This window comes from Sturnira hondurensis, unplaced genomic scaffold, assembly GCF_014824575.4.
Source record: "Sturnira hondurensis isolate 20B ecotype Veracruz unplaced genomic scaffold, ASM1482457v3 Scaffold0009906, whole genome shotgun sequence".
NCBI classification, from domain to species: domain Eukaryota; kingdom Metazoa; phylum Chordata; class Mammalia; order Chiroptera; family Phyllostomidae; genus Sturnira; species Sturnira hondurensis.
In genome coordinates, this window is record NW_028082537.1 from 679,467 (window position 1) to 695,191 (window position 15,725).

Consider the following 15,725-nt stretch of genomic DNA (forward strand, 5'->3'; position numbering starts at 1 on the left):
GTTATGTTTCCATGATAAACTGGGGACACATTAAGACAACTTAATCACAAAGTTGGGGTCCAATAATGGGTGGACTCAACCACATCTATGTATGAAACATTTAAGGGACACTGTGAGACTCCCAACTGCCCCCTTATGACCTGGATCACTTCTCTCTCCACTGCCATCTGAGGCCACCCTTCAGCCCAAGTACCCATCGCACTAGACCTTCCTTCCCTTCCTTGAACAAGCTTTGCATCCTGAATATATTCAGTTGCTCTGCCAGAATGGCCCTTCCTCACAAAGCCCGCCCCCAACCCTTATTAATTCTTCAAGGTCTAATGCAAATGTCACTCTTTCTCCAAGAGGTTTCCTCTCTCCCACTGACACAGGCTTCCTTCTCTGCATTTCCACAATATTTTTAAGAGGAATTATTACTTATTATTAAGTGAGATACTGCATATGAAGTACCAAAAAGTAAACCAAATAAATAGTAGTTACTGTTATAACACTTAAACAGTGCATGATTTTTACTTAGTCTTATGTTTGTTTCTCCTAGAGACCTTGAGAATATTCACAGCCCCTAACTTAACAGTGTACCTCACTCATCTTTGAATTACCTCGAGAACAAGAACACAGTAGGAACTCAGTGATCTTTTTTTCCCCCCAACAAACAAATGCATGCGAAGCATTCTGCTAGGGGTAATGGAGGACACAAAGATGTGTGGAATCTTGTCTCCACCTTTCCAGAACTGGCCCACTTGAATGGTAATCACTCTAATGGGACTTCACGTTTCTAAGTGTCATGTCTGGTGCTAGCCAGTGAAACAGAAAACAATACTTAGAGAAATATGATCACACATTGCTGATATTCTTCTGGTTTTCTTTAACTCGCTTTAGCTCTGGAGGATCAGAAATGGCTGTTGCATGTTTTATCTCTTCTTTGTATTTCACCTGCATGATTTATAAAAAATATAATGTATTATTTAACACAAGATTTTTAGAAAGTCAAGAATCCTTCATTTATAACTATTGCATAACTGAAATTTTATAATTCCAACATTAATCTTCCTTCCATAGGAACACAAATATTTATTTTACACTTTCAATATTCCTTTCTGTACAGTGCAAGTAAGTCCAAATCTACTCACCTATCCATCATTGTAGGAGTTTTTAATTAAAGTGAGCAATAGCTTATGGAAAAAAGCTTTATCATTAGGCAGATGCATAAAAGTCCTTGGAAATTATCTTAAGTAATATAATAATTTATTATTTTCTATCCAAAATGTAGTTTCTATTTATTGGCATGCTAATTAAAATTTACCATGTGTATACTTAAATGCAAAAGTCAGATTGCATTAGCTCCAGAGTCTTGGAAACACTGCTTGTTTGACTGAGAACATTCAAATAATCCAGATAAGAAAAACAACATGTGTGAGCACAATAAAAGAAGAGAAAGAGGGAGGTGGAGGTACACGTTCTAAAAGCAGAGGCCACTGTGTCCTGACCACTATAGAAAAGCCAGTGGCGGGAAGCCAGTGGGTGGAAGTCTTCCACCCACACAACCGCACTGTGGAAAGCCGGCCTATATCCTGGCTTGCAATTCATTGAAAAGCTCCTCTTTCAAATCAACCCAGCAAAAGGCAATACCAGCACACAGCTATGCATGGGACAAGAAACAGCCCTTTAACATAGGAAATGATTAGCGATGCCATCATGGCAGGTGTTACTTTAATATGTCTAAAATTCATGGAAGATTAGAATCAAGAGAAAGGACACAAATATATACTAATATGTGAAAACACAGGCTAGAGTTAAGAGGCACACATTAAAATTTCCCAAACACGTAAATCTACAAAACACATTTTACAAATCACTTGGTAATGCCTAAAGTCACTAAGGCTGAAATCTATGCTGAGAGTCAAAAAAAGCAGCACCTAAATATCTCAAACATCTGTGTCTCTGTGCCTGTGGATTTAACGTGAGCAAAAATGCCAATCTTAGTCTGGATGCAAAAGAGTTAAACTGAGAGGGCACTGAAACAGGCTGCCTCTCGATCAGATCCAAAGATACGGCAGTTCTTAGAGAAAGCTAATAGCTAAAATGATGCTTGTACTCTCGAGGTGGAAAATGTCGGGATCTTTAAATGTTAGAGAATCATATCTTGGCTTGACAGATCTAGCTAATCTTGAAAGGGCAACTTTCCATTTGAATACTAAGCAGGGGCTTATGGCCCGGCCTCATGGAGACACAGAGATGTGCATTTATTGTTTGCTAGAAGAAGCGGTGGGAGCTGGGAGGAGAAATGATAAACTGTAACTCTGTGTGATTTTCCTCGGGTGAAAAGTTAAACATGACGACAGATGAACATTTTTGTTTTCCATACGACTCTACACTGATCAAAATGGCACAGTCATTTCACTGCAAGCAATTGAACTGCATGCTACAGAACATTTATAACATTATATTCCAGTATATTGATGGGTACATTTTAAATATTATCACTTGAAAGTGAAAGAAACAAACATTTTACACTTCTCAGCCAAACTAGTTTCTCTACCAGACCCGAGTGCTGCCTGAGGCAGGCTCTCGCCCCGGTGGAGCACAGCACATTTACACGCCCTCCTCATCAGAGCCTTCCCGTGCTTCCCGCAGGAGATAGCTTCACTCATGCTATGGAGGGCTTACTGCACCGGTATTCTGTACACATTTTTTACAAATTCATTTTGAAGTATGTTTTACTATACCATTGATTGCCTTTCTTGCTCTTTCTCCCCAAATGCCAGTGTAGGCTCATATTCTCAAATGAATGCCCTGTAACTATCAGAGCTCCTGACAGATGAGCTACATCAAGGAATTTTTACTTGGATTACTTAAAGAAAGGCTCTGCCTCCAAGGGTGAAAGGTGGACAGAGGGCCAAAAAGGGGATTTAAGAAGAGAATACTTTTCATTTCCTTAATACAAAACTAAATATACCTGGAAGAATGCCTACTGAGGTAAGGAGAGCAATTATCCATTGTCCGTATCAGGCAATTTTGTTGTTGTACCTATAACATTAAGCACCTCCCCTCTTTCCCCAGCTCAAAAGGAATTGGAAAAGTTAATTTACAAATAAGAGTTAGGTGCACATTTTTCTTTGATAGAAGATGGAAGAAGTAGAGGTAAATGGGGCCTCTGAAATCTTTTCTTAAGCCACCAAATAAATGTTCTTTACTCATTCTCCAGGGTAAAATTCCCCCTTCTTCCAAGTTGTGGAGAGTTACTGAAATTTACCCTTTCTTGGAAAAATTTAATGCAGTGAAAATTCTGTTTAAAGGATAAAACCTAATCCTAGATTTCACGACTGTACTGTTAAAGTGGTTGATCTCCTGTGCACTGTGTTTAGCAACATGAAACACTGCTCTACACTGTGCTGGGTTCAAGGAGAGCAAGGCAAGTTTTCCTTCTGAAAGTTAAATCTTTGATATCTGATGAAATAACATGTCAACAAAGTGAAGAATAAAAGAAAAAAAGCAACCAGTTTAGTAAAGGATGACAAGTATTTATCTAACTTACATTTGCTTTGGGAAAGAATAATTAATGCCATAAAGAACTTACTGAACTAATATTCTCCTCATTTTTCTTCACTCATTTAATATCTGGAGTATCTTTTACTGCTGTGCCAGCTCTTACTTCTTTCTTATAAAATAGGTGTATTATAAGAGGAGGAAAAAAATAGCTATACACTTAGTAGCATCTGAGCCCTAGACTTAATTCTTATTAAAGAAAGACAATTTCTGCATACAGCTTCTATTTATGAGTACCAATGACATTAATCAATGAAATAATCCATTATGAAAATGAATGTCCAGCTCTGGAATATCCAACATAATCTTACAAGTAACCCTCTAATGCATGTTCTAGGGCATGCTTGGTATTTTATATGGCTCTGGAATTTTTGCTCTAAGAATATAAGTTGGAAAACTAGAGTTTCCTTCTTCAAATATAAATGTGACACAGGTATTTGAGAAAAATCAAAGTGCATATTATAAAAGCTCACTAAGCAATTATCATTTAATTCAAAAACAGCATGAAATTTTAAGCATGTTATTCTCCAAACACAAAAATGCCCTCGTTGTTCTCTTCAAAGAAAATCTTAGGTCTATCTTCAACATCAACATAATTCAGTATTTTCTTCATCTTTTATTTATTTGTTAACCTCCTCACATTTCTCCACCTCTACCAACACCTACCCCTTTCAAACACAAAGCAAAACAAAAAACAAAAATGCTCTACAAAACAAACAAACAAAAAAACTAGAATAATTCTAAGAAAGCCATGAGGACAGAACAATCCTTCTCTTGAAAGACCATAATCCAGAAGACCCCGGTCAGGGCTGGGCTGCGGGGGGTGCAGCATGAAAGAGGTTTTCCTCCAAAAGCCAGAAATCTATATACCATGAAGTCACAAGGGACAAGGGCCTAAGCACAGCCTTTTCTCCGCCCCTGCCTTCCCACTGGATTCCACTGCTTAGCACAGCCTGGCTATGAAAACCGAGAGATACCTGTCTGGCATCAGTGCTTGTCAACTTATTAGAAAGCGGAAAATATTCCAGAAGTCATTAGACTTAATAGAATTTATACATTGATGGGACATTTGCTTAGCTACTAAATGAGCTAATCCCACATTTAAAAATGGCTGTATGATCAATTTTTATTGTTTTAGAATTCAAATTCATATATCCATTAAACATAGACCCAATCTCTTAATTAATGGTGCTGATACAGTTCTTGTTGCTCAAAATAAAAAATATGAAAGTTTAAGAATTGGTCAAAAAATAGTAAATTCCTAGATACATTATCAGTGCAAAAAATCAATGACTAAGAAGGAAATCACTTCATATGACTATTTTCATCCTCAAGGTAAAATCTGTATAGAAGATTAAGACCTCTTTCCTGAGTGAAATCTTAATACGATTCAGTTAAAAACAACTGTAGCTTGTACCAAAGAAGAAAAACTTGAATTTCTAATTCTAAAACAATCATAATACATTATCACTTAAAAGAACATTTTGTATTCTCATTAAAGACATAAAGATAATACATTTGATAGGAAATTCAAGCAATACAGCAAAAACTCAGACAATGAGGGAAAAATAAAATTAAATTTCAAGGAGGCAACTAAGAAGAAACTATGGCTACTCACTGCACTGATGTTTTGTTGAGTTGTCTTAATTCTCTGAATTTCAGGAGTATCTGCCACAATAGAATAGTTAGAAAGCATCTTCTCTGCTTCATCTTTATACTTTTTCTAGAAATAGAGTTGATATCAGTCCGAAACTTTGCATGCATATGTGCACGTATGAAAGAGACAGGGACAGAGAAAATGAACGTGAACCACTTCCAATTCTACTATACCACAAGGCCGTAAATTGTGTCTTAGGACTCAAAGCAGTCGTAGACGCAGACACAAAAGCAAAGGGATTATGCAAACAGAGTAGGCCAATGGTGGTGCCGGGAGCACCACTGCTCAGGCAGTGGTTGCCACCCCAGCCCATTCTGTGGCCTCAGGAGGGGTGGGCCTCTGCTCCACTCTGTTTAGAACCTACTCTCTCACAAGCAGCCCCATCCCTGTTCGAAGTTGCACCATAGTTCCCACAAGGCACCTGGCTATCTGTACCTACTTGTTTCCACGCCTCTGGTTTTAGGTTCTGCTTCCTACTTCAAATAAAGATACATTTGATTAAGGCAAAGGCACTTTGCCTTAAGATAAAAATCTCAATTTTTATCTACTAAATGTACTATTATGAGCTCTGATACAACCTGGGTAATACCTCCCAGTAGTACCAGCATTTAATAATACTTCCTACGTAATAGGTATTGTTATAAGTATTGAACACACATTAGCTCATTTAATTAACCCACAGATAGTATCATTATTTCCTCTTACCAATCGAGAAACAGAATCATTAACTAAGAAGTATCAGAAGAAGGATTTAAAACCAGGTGCTCTAATTCCCAAATCAGTAATGTTAATCATTATGGCATACAATTACTTGTTAGGCAAAGTAATTATTTTTCACGTTGAAATGCACCATAGCATTATCACATCCTCTAGAACTCCATTGTACGCAAAATAATTAAAATTCCTTAAAATCAGATGTATCCTTGTATTATACTCAAAAAAATCAACACTAGTAAGTTAAAATAGAAATTCTGACAGCCCACACATCACCTCCTCTGGAAATTCTTAACTCTTGAATTCTTTACTTTCTGATAGTGTATATCACGGTTTGTAATACTCTACTTGCATGGTTATTTGATAATTAGATGACCTGTAGCTTCACCCAGAGCAAAACCGTATGTAATTTTGCATGTAAACAGGTACTCATTTGTTGACTGAATGAATGAGCTTGGTATTCTTAGAGAGCAGCTTCTCTCCATTGACTTAAATGCCCATCTGTCTAGTTTATGCATTTCTCTAAGAGATTACTACAGCTGACACAGTTAGAGCCAACTTCTCCAAGTTCATGTATGCCATCGTGAGACACTGAGGGCAGATGAGCACGCACGTCTGAACCACCCCACCTGCTGTGCCCTCGAGGGGGTGGGGAAGCAGGCAGCTCCCCTGACATCTGACTCTTCCATCTTGATACTCACAGTTTTTAGCCACCAGATGTTTAGACTCCTTCTTTATGTTTTAACCAGAATTTTAACAAATTTGGTCAAAAGTTATTTTCAGTATAAATTGCATTAACCAAATTTAGTCCTTTGGTCAATTTTTTATAACCATTTTTTGCTTCATTACTTATTTTCCATTGGGATTCATTTTTTCCATGCAAATTTTATAGCAAGGAAATGTTTTACTAAGGAATATTTTTGTTCAAATCACATTTTAATTCTTCTCTCATTAAATACTTTCTTTTGTGATCATTATTGCTCTATATCAAGTTTTTCTAGAGGATAAATTTGGCAAATTATATCTCACCCAGAAAACTCAGTTCTTAAATTTTAGTTAATATTCACTTTGTCACCTTACACTTTGTGTAGTTTTTTTATTCACTCAGTTTTATTAGTTGGAGCTGATTATTTTAATGATAATAATCATTATGAAATGGGTTAAAAACAACTCATTTGTAATCCTGTTTCTGTAGAGTGAATATTAAGGCCAAGTACGCAATAGGGTCTATTTGTTTGTCTAAAAGGTCAAAATGTCCTTGGGTGCAAAACAGGGGCCTGGCAGGTTAACTCTGACACTGAGTAAGGCCTGCTGAATTGGATCTGTGGCAGCTGCCACCCTTATTAGGGAAGTTCACTCAGGTTTGGCTAGTGGTTCCTTTACACAGTACACCAACTTTGAACTCAGTGCCCTCGAAAAGGCATCAGTCATGGAAATGCACAAAACACAAGGTGACTGGACACTAGAATACATTGTTCTGAGCAGCTTAACTCTCTACCAACCTGGCTATAGATTTCAGATGCCCTCTTGGCTCGAAGCATGTCTGGAATGTCCATACTCACTTGCATCCCTTTTCCTTTGATTTCGTTTTCCAAATCTTTCTTATATTCTATCTAAAAAAAAAAAAAAAACAGAAAATTATCTTCAGAGCTTTACTTAGTCTTCCATAACAATGTAGATATTTTTGTGTTTCGATCTTAAAGCCGTATGTATGGAAATAACATTTTATACTCTTTCTACATACAATTCAATGTGTTTGCTTTAAACTTAGTACATCATTTGTTTCTCACCTGGCTGGCCATTTCAGATGCTTTCTTGGCTCTCTGGATATCAAGAGTGTCTGTGCTCACCTGCATGCCCTTCCCTTTAATTTCAGTCTCCAGATCTCTTTTATAGTCTTTCTACAGAAAATAAAACATGCAATTAGGGCTCAAAAAACTTGATGTCATTTCAATGTCAGAATCATGACTTTTGGAGATATACTGGGCCTTTATTTCTATAGAACCACAGAGTTTTAACTTATGGTAGAAACATGACTTGGAACGACTTATACGCAATCAGGAGGCTTTCTTCTACTCACCTGAATTAAGAAAGAAAATATAGTCAATCCAGGGGAAATTTTATATTTCAAATGATAAAAAGATGATAGATTATATGTGAATATATCACTCAGTTAATGAATATCAATAGAATGGGATTGTAAAATCACTGTGACGAACAATCGCTGGTTGCTTCCCTGAAACCTGACCCCTCTTTTCCCGTCTTTAGTTGCCTGACTTAACCACCGCTCCCCAATTCTAAGCCACTCCGCTTGGATGAGACTGAGCAGATGCATGGGCCCTGGGGGATCTAAACCAATCATTATAGCCTATCCCTGGCTCTTCATGACTGGTTCAGGGATGGTGCATTCTTTTTCCGTACAAGATTTCAGAAGACATTTTCTTTCCTTCTGGACATGAAGGAACTAGCCCCAGGAGCTGCCAGATGCTCCTTTGCAAACAGAAGAAGGTCTAAGAATTGAGAGATAGAAACTGAAATTGAATTATATTGTTTGAGTCCTAGATCAAGATATATCTAAGAATTCTTCTGCTGTTTGGTACAAGAACAATAAAATATCTGTTTTGTCGAGCTAGCTCCAGTTGGATTACGTATTACTTCCAAAATAACAAAATGGCATGCACAAACATCTTAAGATACTCTGATCATACTTTAAAACTAATGATTCTAAAATTCAGTATGCTGTACACTTATAATTGTGCATTTTTCTGGATGCATTTCTGTAATTATATTTCTTTTAAACCAGTTATTTCCCATTGTATTGTCATATTCTTGATTTGTAGAAAACTGTTTTAAAGTAAATATTGTCTTGCCTATTTATGATTTATGATTTCTAAATTTAGAGAAGTTGTAAATAAAAACCTCAAACTCGGAGAAATATATTTTTCCTATCTTCCACTCATAAATCTGCCTATTTTCACTCGCATAGAGTCTCAGTTTCACTGTTCTGAATAAGAGTTCAAGTAATAGTGTTTAAATGTCAAAAGAATAACATTAAATTATTGCTATGTCTAAAAAAGCTCTAAGTTTTTAGTAAACTTCTTAAGATCCCAAAACAAAACACTTCATTTGACGGACAATATGGGCAAGAACTGAGTCACTAGTTACAGACAGCCACCAAGGTCGCATGGTAGAAGGTGCATCCTTTAATTTTCCAATAGGAATCTTCAAATCTAAAAGAGTCTTCAAGCCCATAAATAGACTACACAGGACACTAGTTACATCAGTTATTTATTGATGCATACTAAAATACCCTAAACCAGAAGGCTTAAGAAAATACGATAACATTTACATCGCAAGAGGGCACTTCCTTTCAGAGCCTCTGCCTCTGACTCATGTTGATTATTTTCCCACTGACTAAAGAAAAACACACGGATGAGCCCTTAGCGCCTGGATGGTTTGGTTGGGGGGGGATTGTTCATCCATATATGGCAACAATATACCACACTGACTTGGAAAAATAAACTTGGTACTATGGCAATGTCCCAAACTCTCATTGAGAAGGATTTGAGAACCTGTCATTTGGGCAAAATGGGACATGCAATGATTATATGCAACTCAGACCTTTGAACTGGAAAGATAACTACATCTGGGCTATGTGTAACCATAATACAGCTGACTCCTCTAGGCCTGTTTTTCCCCTAGGTTCTTAATAACTAAATATGTATTATTTTCCTTTTATACAATCCCAAGATATACAAAGAAATCTAAGTCAGTATATCATCAAATAAAATAATCTATTACCTACTAAAGAAAGATATGACATAACAGTAATTATGTCATAGAAGCCTGTTCTTAGGTAACAGTGGGAAATACAAAATTTCGGTTCTTTCCACATTCTTGTCTCCAGGAAAAGGATGCTTTCTTTTGGCTTCAATTCTCAGACCTATGAGGATGACTTTGAAAACTTTTCTGCAGCCCTGAATTATCCTCGCCCCATATTCTAGTCTAGTACCTTGAACTAGCATTGGATGTCGCCCCTCCTCCAAAAACAAAAATTTCAGAGAATTCTGAGTAGTGATTTGATAGTTACTGGATAGTTAGTTACTTGAAGTCCTAGGAGGTGACCATAAGAAAGTACTATTAAATTTAAGAAATGAACAACAAGAAAAAAGCACAAGGAAGAACCAAACACGCAAAGGCCATGAGAAAGACTTTCAGGGAGTCACCAGAGCTGTACAGAGACCCTAAAACCTGTGAGGGCACAAACTGGAAGTCTGTGAGGCTTTTTCAAAGGAGAAAGAACCAACCATGAGAAAGACGTTCAGGGAGTCACCAGAGCTGTACGGAGACCCTAAAGCCTGTGAGGGCACAAACTGGAAGCCTGTGAGGCTGGAGCACGATAAACAAGGGAAGCAGGGTGCAGGGTGAGGATGGACAGGAGGGGGAGCTAGAATGCCAAAGCAAGGAGTCTGACCTAATGCTGGACACGACTGGAACCCGCTGAAAAGTTTTAGGCAGGGAGAGAAACATAATTCTTTAAGGATGCTTCTGGTTGGTGCGCAGAGAATGGATACTAAGGGACAAAATTCTGATAGGAATCCACTGAATAATCTAGGTGGCAGAGATGGTAGCTTGGGCTCGGGTGTGGAGAAGAGGATGGCTTTAGAAAACTATTATGGGATGGAGGCAATAAAACTTTCTGACAAGTGGAATCAAAGCAACTTCTGTGATTTCACTAATGCCATTTGCTAAGAAGGAGGTCGAAGAGAGAAGCAGATCTGAGGAAAAAGTAAAGGTTCTGGTTTGGGGATGTGATGCTGAGTCCCTGTAATTATACATTGTATATGTCATTTACACGTAGTAATACCTGTGAGACATCAAAAGGTAAGTGGTTGCATGTTCACATCCATGTTATATAACACTGAATTTTTCTAAAACAATGAGAAAGAACTACATGAAGTGACACAAAAAAGGGACTGTAATATTGAGGGAAAACAAGCACAGAACAAAGTACACAGTATTTCAGTTTTTTAAGACTGCACGTGTACAAATGTATGCTTATCCGTAGATACATAAATATATATGTGGAAGGCTCTACAACAAATTTATAACAATGGTTACCTTCTGTGGGGAGAAAAGAATTACAGGTAGGGTAACAGGAGGTTTTTAAGACTTGTTTAGCATGTATCTCTCCTCTGCCGTTTCTAAATGAAACCCCTATTGGTCAAGAATTCTATGCCACCCCCAGTTTCTCAATGTAAATGCATGAGGGCCATCCCACCCCCTGGTCAAGTACCAAACCCGGTGATGTGGGCAGGTCCCCACACACCAGTAACTCCCCTGGCAGTTAGGCAGCTACTTCCACCCTCCAGATACCCAGAGTGGGAGTCAACCCTGAGCCAGCTCTTGTGACTGCAAGTGACACTTTATAGCTCTTGGAGCTGCCCCGCTGAAGCATCCCCATAATCAGCCTGGACGTAAGGGAGCAGCAACCCTTAACCAGCACCCCACTTTCTCTTTGCATATGCTTCTTATAAAATCATCTCTTTCCAAATACTCTCCACTCCACTGACCCTTTTATAGTCTTGAAAGTTTGGGTGTAACTCCAAGGGGTATGAAACCAATTCTGGGGTACTTCCTTTGAAAAACACATCTATAGTCTAACTCCTACAAGTTTGTTATCTGACATTTATGATATCATAGCATCTAAGTCCAAACCTCTGAATTAACACCCTGTCACTACCCGTATTACATGAAGAGGAAATGGTGTTAGACAAATGAACGTGGTCATTGAGGATTTGTAACACTTCAAACCCCCGGGCCTACTCCGGAGAAATGGCAGGCATGGCGATGAGGCCAACAGACAATATTTTGAGAACATGCAACCAAATCACACAGACATGGCTATCGATGTCACATTAGGGTCTTCATATGTGATTTTCAAGTTCTGCTCAGAACGTTGGAAACACAGAAATGTCAAATCACACGTGATCCATCCTTAAAGAAAAAGTAGTATGAAAACATTTATCATGGCCTAGATTAACATGAAATTTGTTGTCTTATGGTATAAGGGGTGTATGTTTATGCACACGTATGTGTGTTATATTAAAATGCTCTTCCCAAAGTTTTCTCTGATATTTTTAAAGGAACTGAGCAAAGCAGAAACTGTAAATTTTCAAATAAGCATAATGATTTGAAATGCCTTCCAATCCAAACTGCTCAGCTAATCACAGAAAGCTTTGGAAAATGCCATTATTATTAGCAACAATCAGGTTACTAATACGACTTGTTAGGCTCCAAAGTGTGAATCTCAAGGTCTGCACCACTTACTCTACTAACCTGGGACGTTATCTCCGAGGCTTTTCTGGCATGTTGTATTTCAAGGGTGTCAATGCCAACTTGCATTCCTTTCCCTCTAATCTCTAACTCCAGGTCTTTCTTGTATTCTTTCTGTAAAATAACAACACTTTACAACATTCAGACACTTAGGGGACAAACATATATCTGCATTCAATGATACCAAATAGTTGCTAAACGTATTTAATAAAGAAAAGAAGAAGAAAAAAATCACAGCTTACTCTGTGCTGTGAATGATCATTGAGAACTAAATTTTCTAAACTGCTTATAAGAACTACAATCATTATTCTCACTACAGAAAAGTATATGAAACTGAATACTTTTACTACAATTGCCAGGTGAGAATCCACTACAATTATCGTGGGGTCTGGAGGACAGGCAGGCAGGTCTGAGTGAGTGGATGTTGTGGAAAGGACACTGGCTTCGACAGCTTGGCAGCTGTGTGACACTGGGAATGTTTCTTAACCGTCCTGGTTTACTGATCTGCACAACGGGGATTATTCCTCGTGCAGGGTCACTGTGAAGTGTGGTAACTAACTGGAAACTTCTGCTCTGTCACTGCTGTGCCCATACATTAAGACCCGATTTATTGCTGCTCCTGCCACCATCCTGCCATTCAACTGCATCTGCCCGGGCTCTGCCATTGAGAGTTCGAGACCATTTTTCCAAATTACTGACAAATGATTATAAGAGCTGCCTGTGAATGTGTAATGGACATGTCACCATAATAGAAAAACTTGTAGAAAGTTTCTAACGTAGAAATGTATAATGACAATGTCAGCCAAAGGTCACAGTGAACATCCGTTGTTTTTGCCTGACCAGCATTCATTCCTCCTCCTTCTGGCAAAGAGTTCCATCAGTTTCTTTTCAGGAATTATCTCTAACCCTCTCAAGCCATACACTTTGAGTGGGTTGATTTCTCCTCTTTGCACTTGCATTTTTAAGTCCACTAAAATGCGTTTAGTGGTTCCTTTAATTTACTTGAAGAGCATGAATATGGTCAAAGATAAATGTAAATTTTCTTAATTACACATAACAACTTAGAATATTTCATAATTAAAACATGGTTAAACTACCTAGGAAGTTAACTACACAAATGGGTGACCAGGGGAACCATCCCAGGTCATTACACCCTCCTGCCCCTAGACACAGTGGTTGAGTCAGGTAAGGACACAGGACAGAAGGGGATTCAATGAGATTCCATCTTTGGACTTAAATTACAACTATAAGAGAACAGATGCTCACTTCCCACTGAGATTACTCACCACAGAGACGAGCCATCTTGTCCCCATGAGGGGCTTTTACTCAGAGATAGCCACCCAAGAGTGAAGCAACAAAGAACGTAACAGAACAAAGAAACGACGAAGAGAGACATCATTTGAATTCCAACCTGAAGGAAACTTGATTTGGGGACTTCTCCAGTCATAAACCAAAACATTTCCTTTGTTGCTTAACCCAGTTTGAGTGGGGTTTCTATCCTTTGCAATCTGACTAATAGGGTCATCATCATTATCATCACTATAATTTATTAACAAATGGGTATGAAGCTTTGAATTTTTTCACTGCTAAATTCATCTAGATTCCCCTCAAAACACAGTACCATTATCTGATATCAATGTAATGACATAAGACAATAGTTAAAGGACTGAAAGCATTTTGGAGGCACTTCATTCCTATAAATGTCATGTAAAGTGAGGAGTGGCCACTTTCTCATCCTAGAGAGATTTAACTAAACCCATGCCACGCTCTGGGCAAGGACGGGAAACCCGATTGGGTTGTGAGCAGCGAACCTCTAATGCTGCAGTTACCGACAGACCATGATGACACAGCTTCTTAACATTCTGCCCTTTACTTGCTTAAAAGATAAAGTTACATTTCACAAACTTATTTTGGTTTATAACATAGATTTGTCTCTAAAAACGGGGAAATGTCATTTTCCTCATATCACATTAAAAAGAAAAATGAGCACCACTTTTTAAAATTAATTGATTGGGAAAAGACTACCAGGATGTAGCTACCCATAATCATCTTACACATAAAAGTTGTGAAATATATCTTGTAGGCATATTTTATCTATAAAATATCTATTGCATTTATATTTGTACCTATTAAAAGACACAAAATCTTGGAGAAAAATTTATAGATTAAAAAATCAGCTAAATATTGACACATTTTTAGTTGTTAAATAAACCTACTCACCTCACTAGCCATTTCAGATGCTCGTTTTGCTCTTTGAATATCAAGAACTTCTGAATTAAGGTCCATTCCTTTCCCTTTTATTTCATTTTCCAAATCTTTTCTATATTCCTTCTGTGAGACAAGAATATTACAATCTGAAATTTACTGAGAAATTCTTTTTTAACTTGTATACTGTTTTACTTATTTTCTAGAAACAGTAGAAAGGAGAAACTATTTTTTAGAAAAAAATGAATCAGACTCTGAGGCATTCCTGCTCTTTATTTCCTACAGAAATTTTCTCTTGTAAACATATTTAGCCCTGGCTGGTGTGGCTCAGTGGACTGAATGCTAGCCTGTGAACCAAAGGGTTGCCAGTTCAATTCCCAATCAGCATACATGCCTGGATTGCAGATCAGGTTCCCAACAGGGGATGTGAGAGAGGCACCACACATTAATATTTCTCTTCCTCTCTTTTTCTTTCCCTTCCCCTCTCTAAAAATAAATAAATAAAATATTTAACAAAATATTTAGAGTAGCTTCCAATATTATCAGTCTTTTCCCTTTTTTCTTCCAATATATTTTGGTACCACATTGGTGCCACATTTTTAAAAAGACTTCCTCAGGCCCTGGCTGGTGTAGCTCAGTGGATTGAGCACAGGCCTGCGAACCAGATGATCGCGGTTCGATTCCCAGTCAGGGCATATGCCTGGGTTGCAGGCCAGTTCCCAGCAGGGGATACACAAGAAGCAACCATACATTGATGTTTCTCTTCCTCTCTCCTTCCCTTCCCCTCTAAAGATAAATAAATAAAATATTTAAAAAAAATAAAAATAAAAAGATTTCCTCCTTTAAATGGTGAGGAAGATCTTAGGAATACATGCTTCTTATCAATTATTTGAAGTATTTCTTTGAAAACTGTCTATAAAATATGAATCATCAAAAGAACACAGCTGAAAAAGAATAGAAAATTACAAAATCAAAAGGATTGGTGTAGCCAAAGTTTTAAAATAAGTTTCAATTTTATTCCAGGACTCATAAAACCAAATAATTTCCTTCAGGTTGATAATATGTAGTTTGAATTTCACCTTTTTTAATATTATATTTTAAATAGATCCAATTGACTTTACTAACACATGTATAACTTGAGTCTTTGGTACTAAGGAATTTCTTGTTTTCTTACTAATTGCATCATCAAAATAATATCTTAACCCAATTTGACTAAGCTGCACTGATGATTAACTTGACAGATGAAAGATGACACTTCCTTTAATGA

The 15,725-nt window shown here is 37.6% G+C and overlaps 1 protein-coding gene across 1 annotated transcript in view; it reads right to left on the bottom strand.

The window, feature by feature from the left end:
* Window positions 1-15,725, bottom strand: part of NEBL (nebulette) — a 161,552-nt gene that overhangs the window by 45,114 nt on the left and 100,713 nt on the right. Inside the window, 7 exon segments of the mRNA XM_037058095.1 lie at window positions 841-933; window positions 3,578-3,669; window positions 5,164-5,269; window positions 7,420-7,530; window positions 7,708-7,818; window positions 12,257-12,367; window positions 14,474-14,584. Of these exon segments, the coding sequence (XP_036913990.1) occupies window positions 841-933; window positions 3,578-3,669; window positions 5,164-5,269; window positions 7,420-7,530; window positions 7,708-7,818; window positions 12,257-12,367; window positions 14,474-14,584 (735 nt within the window).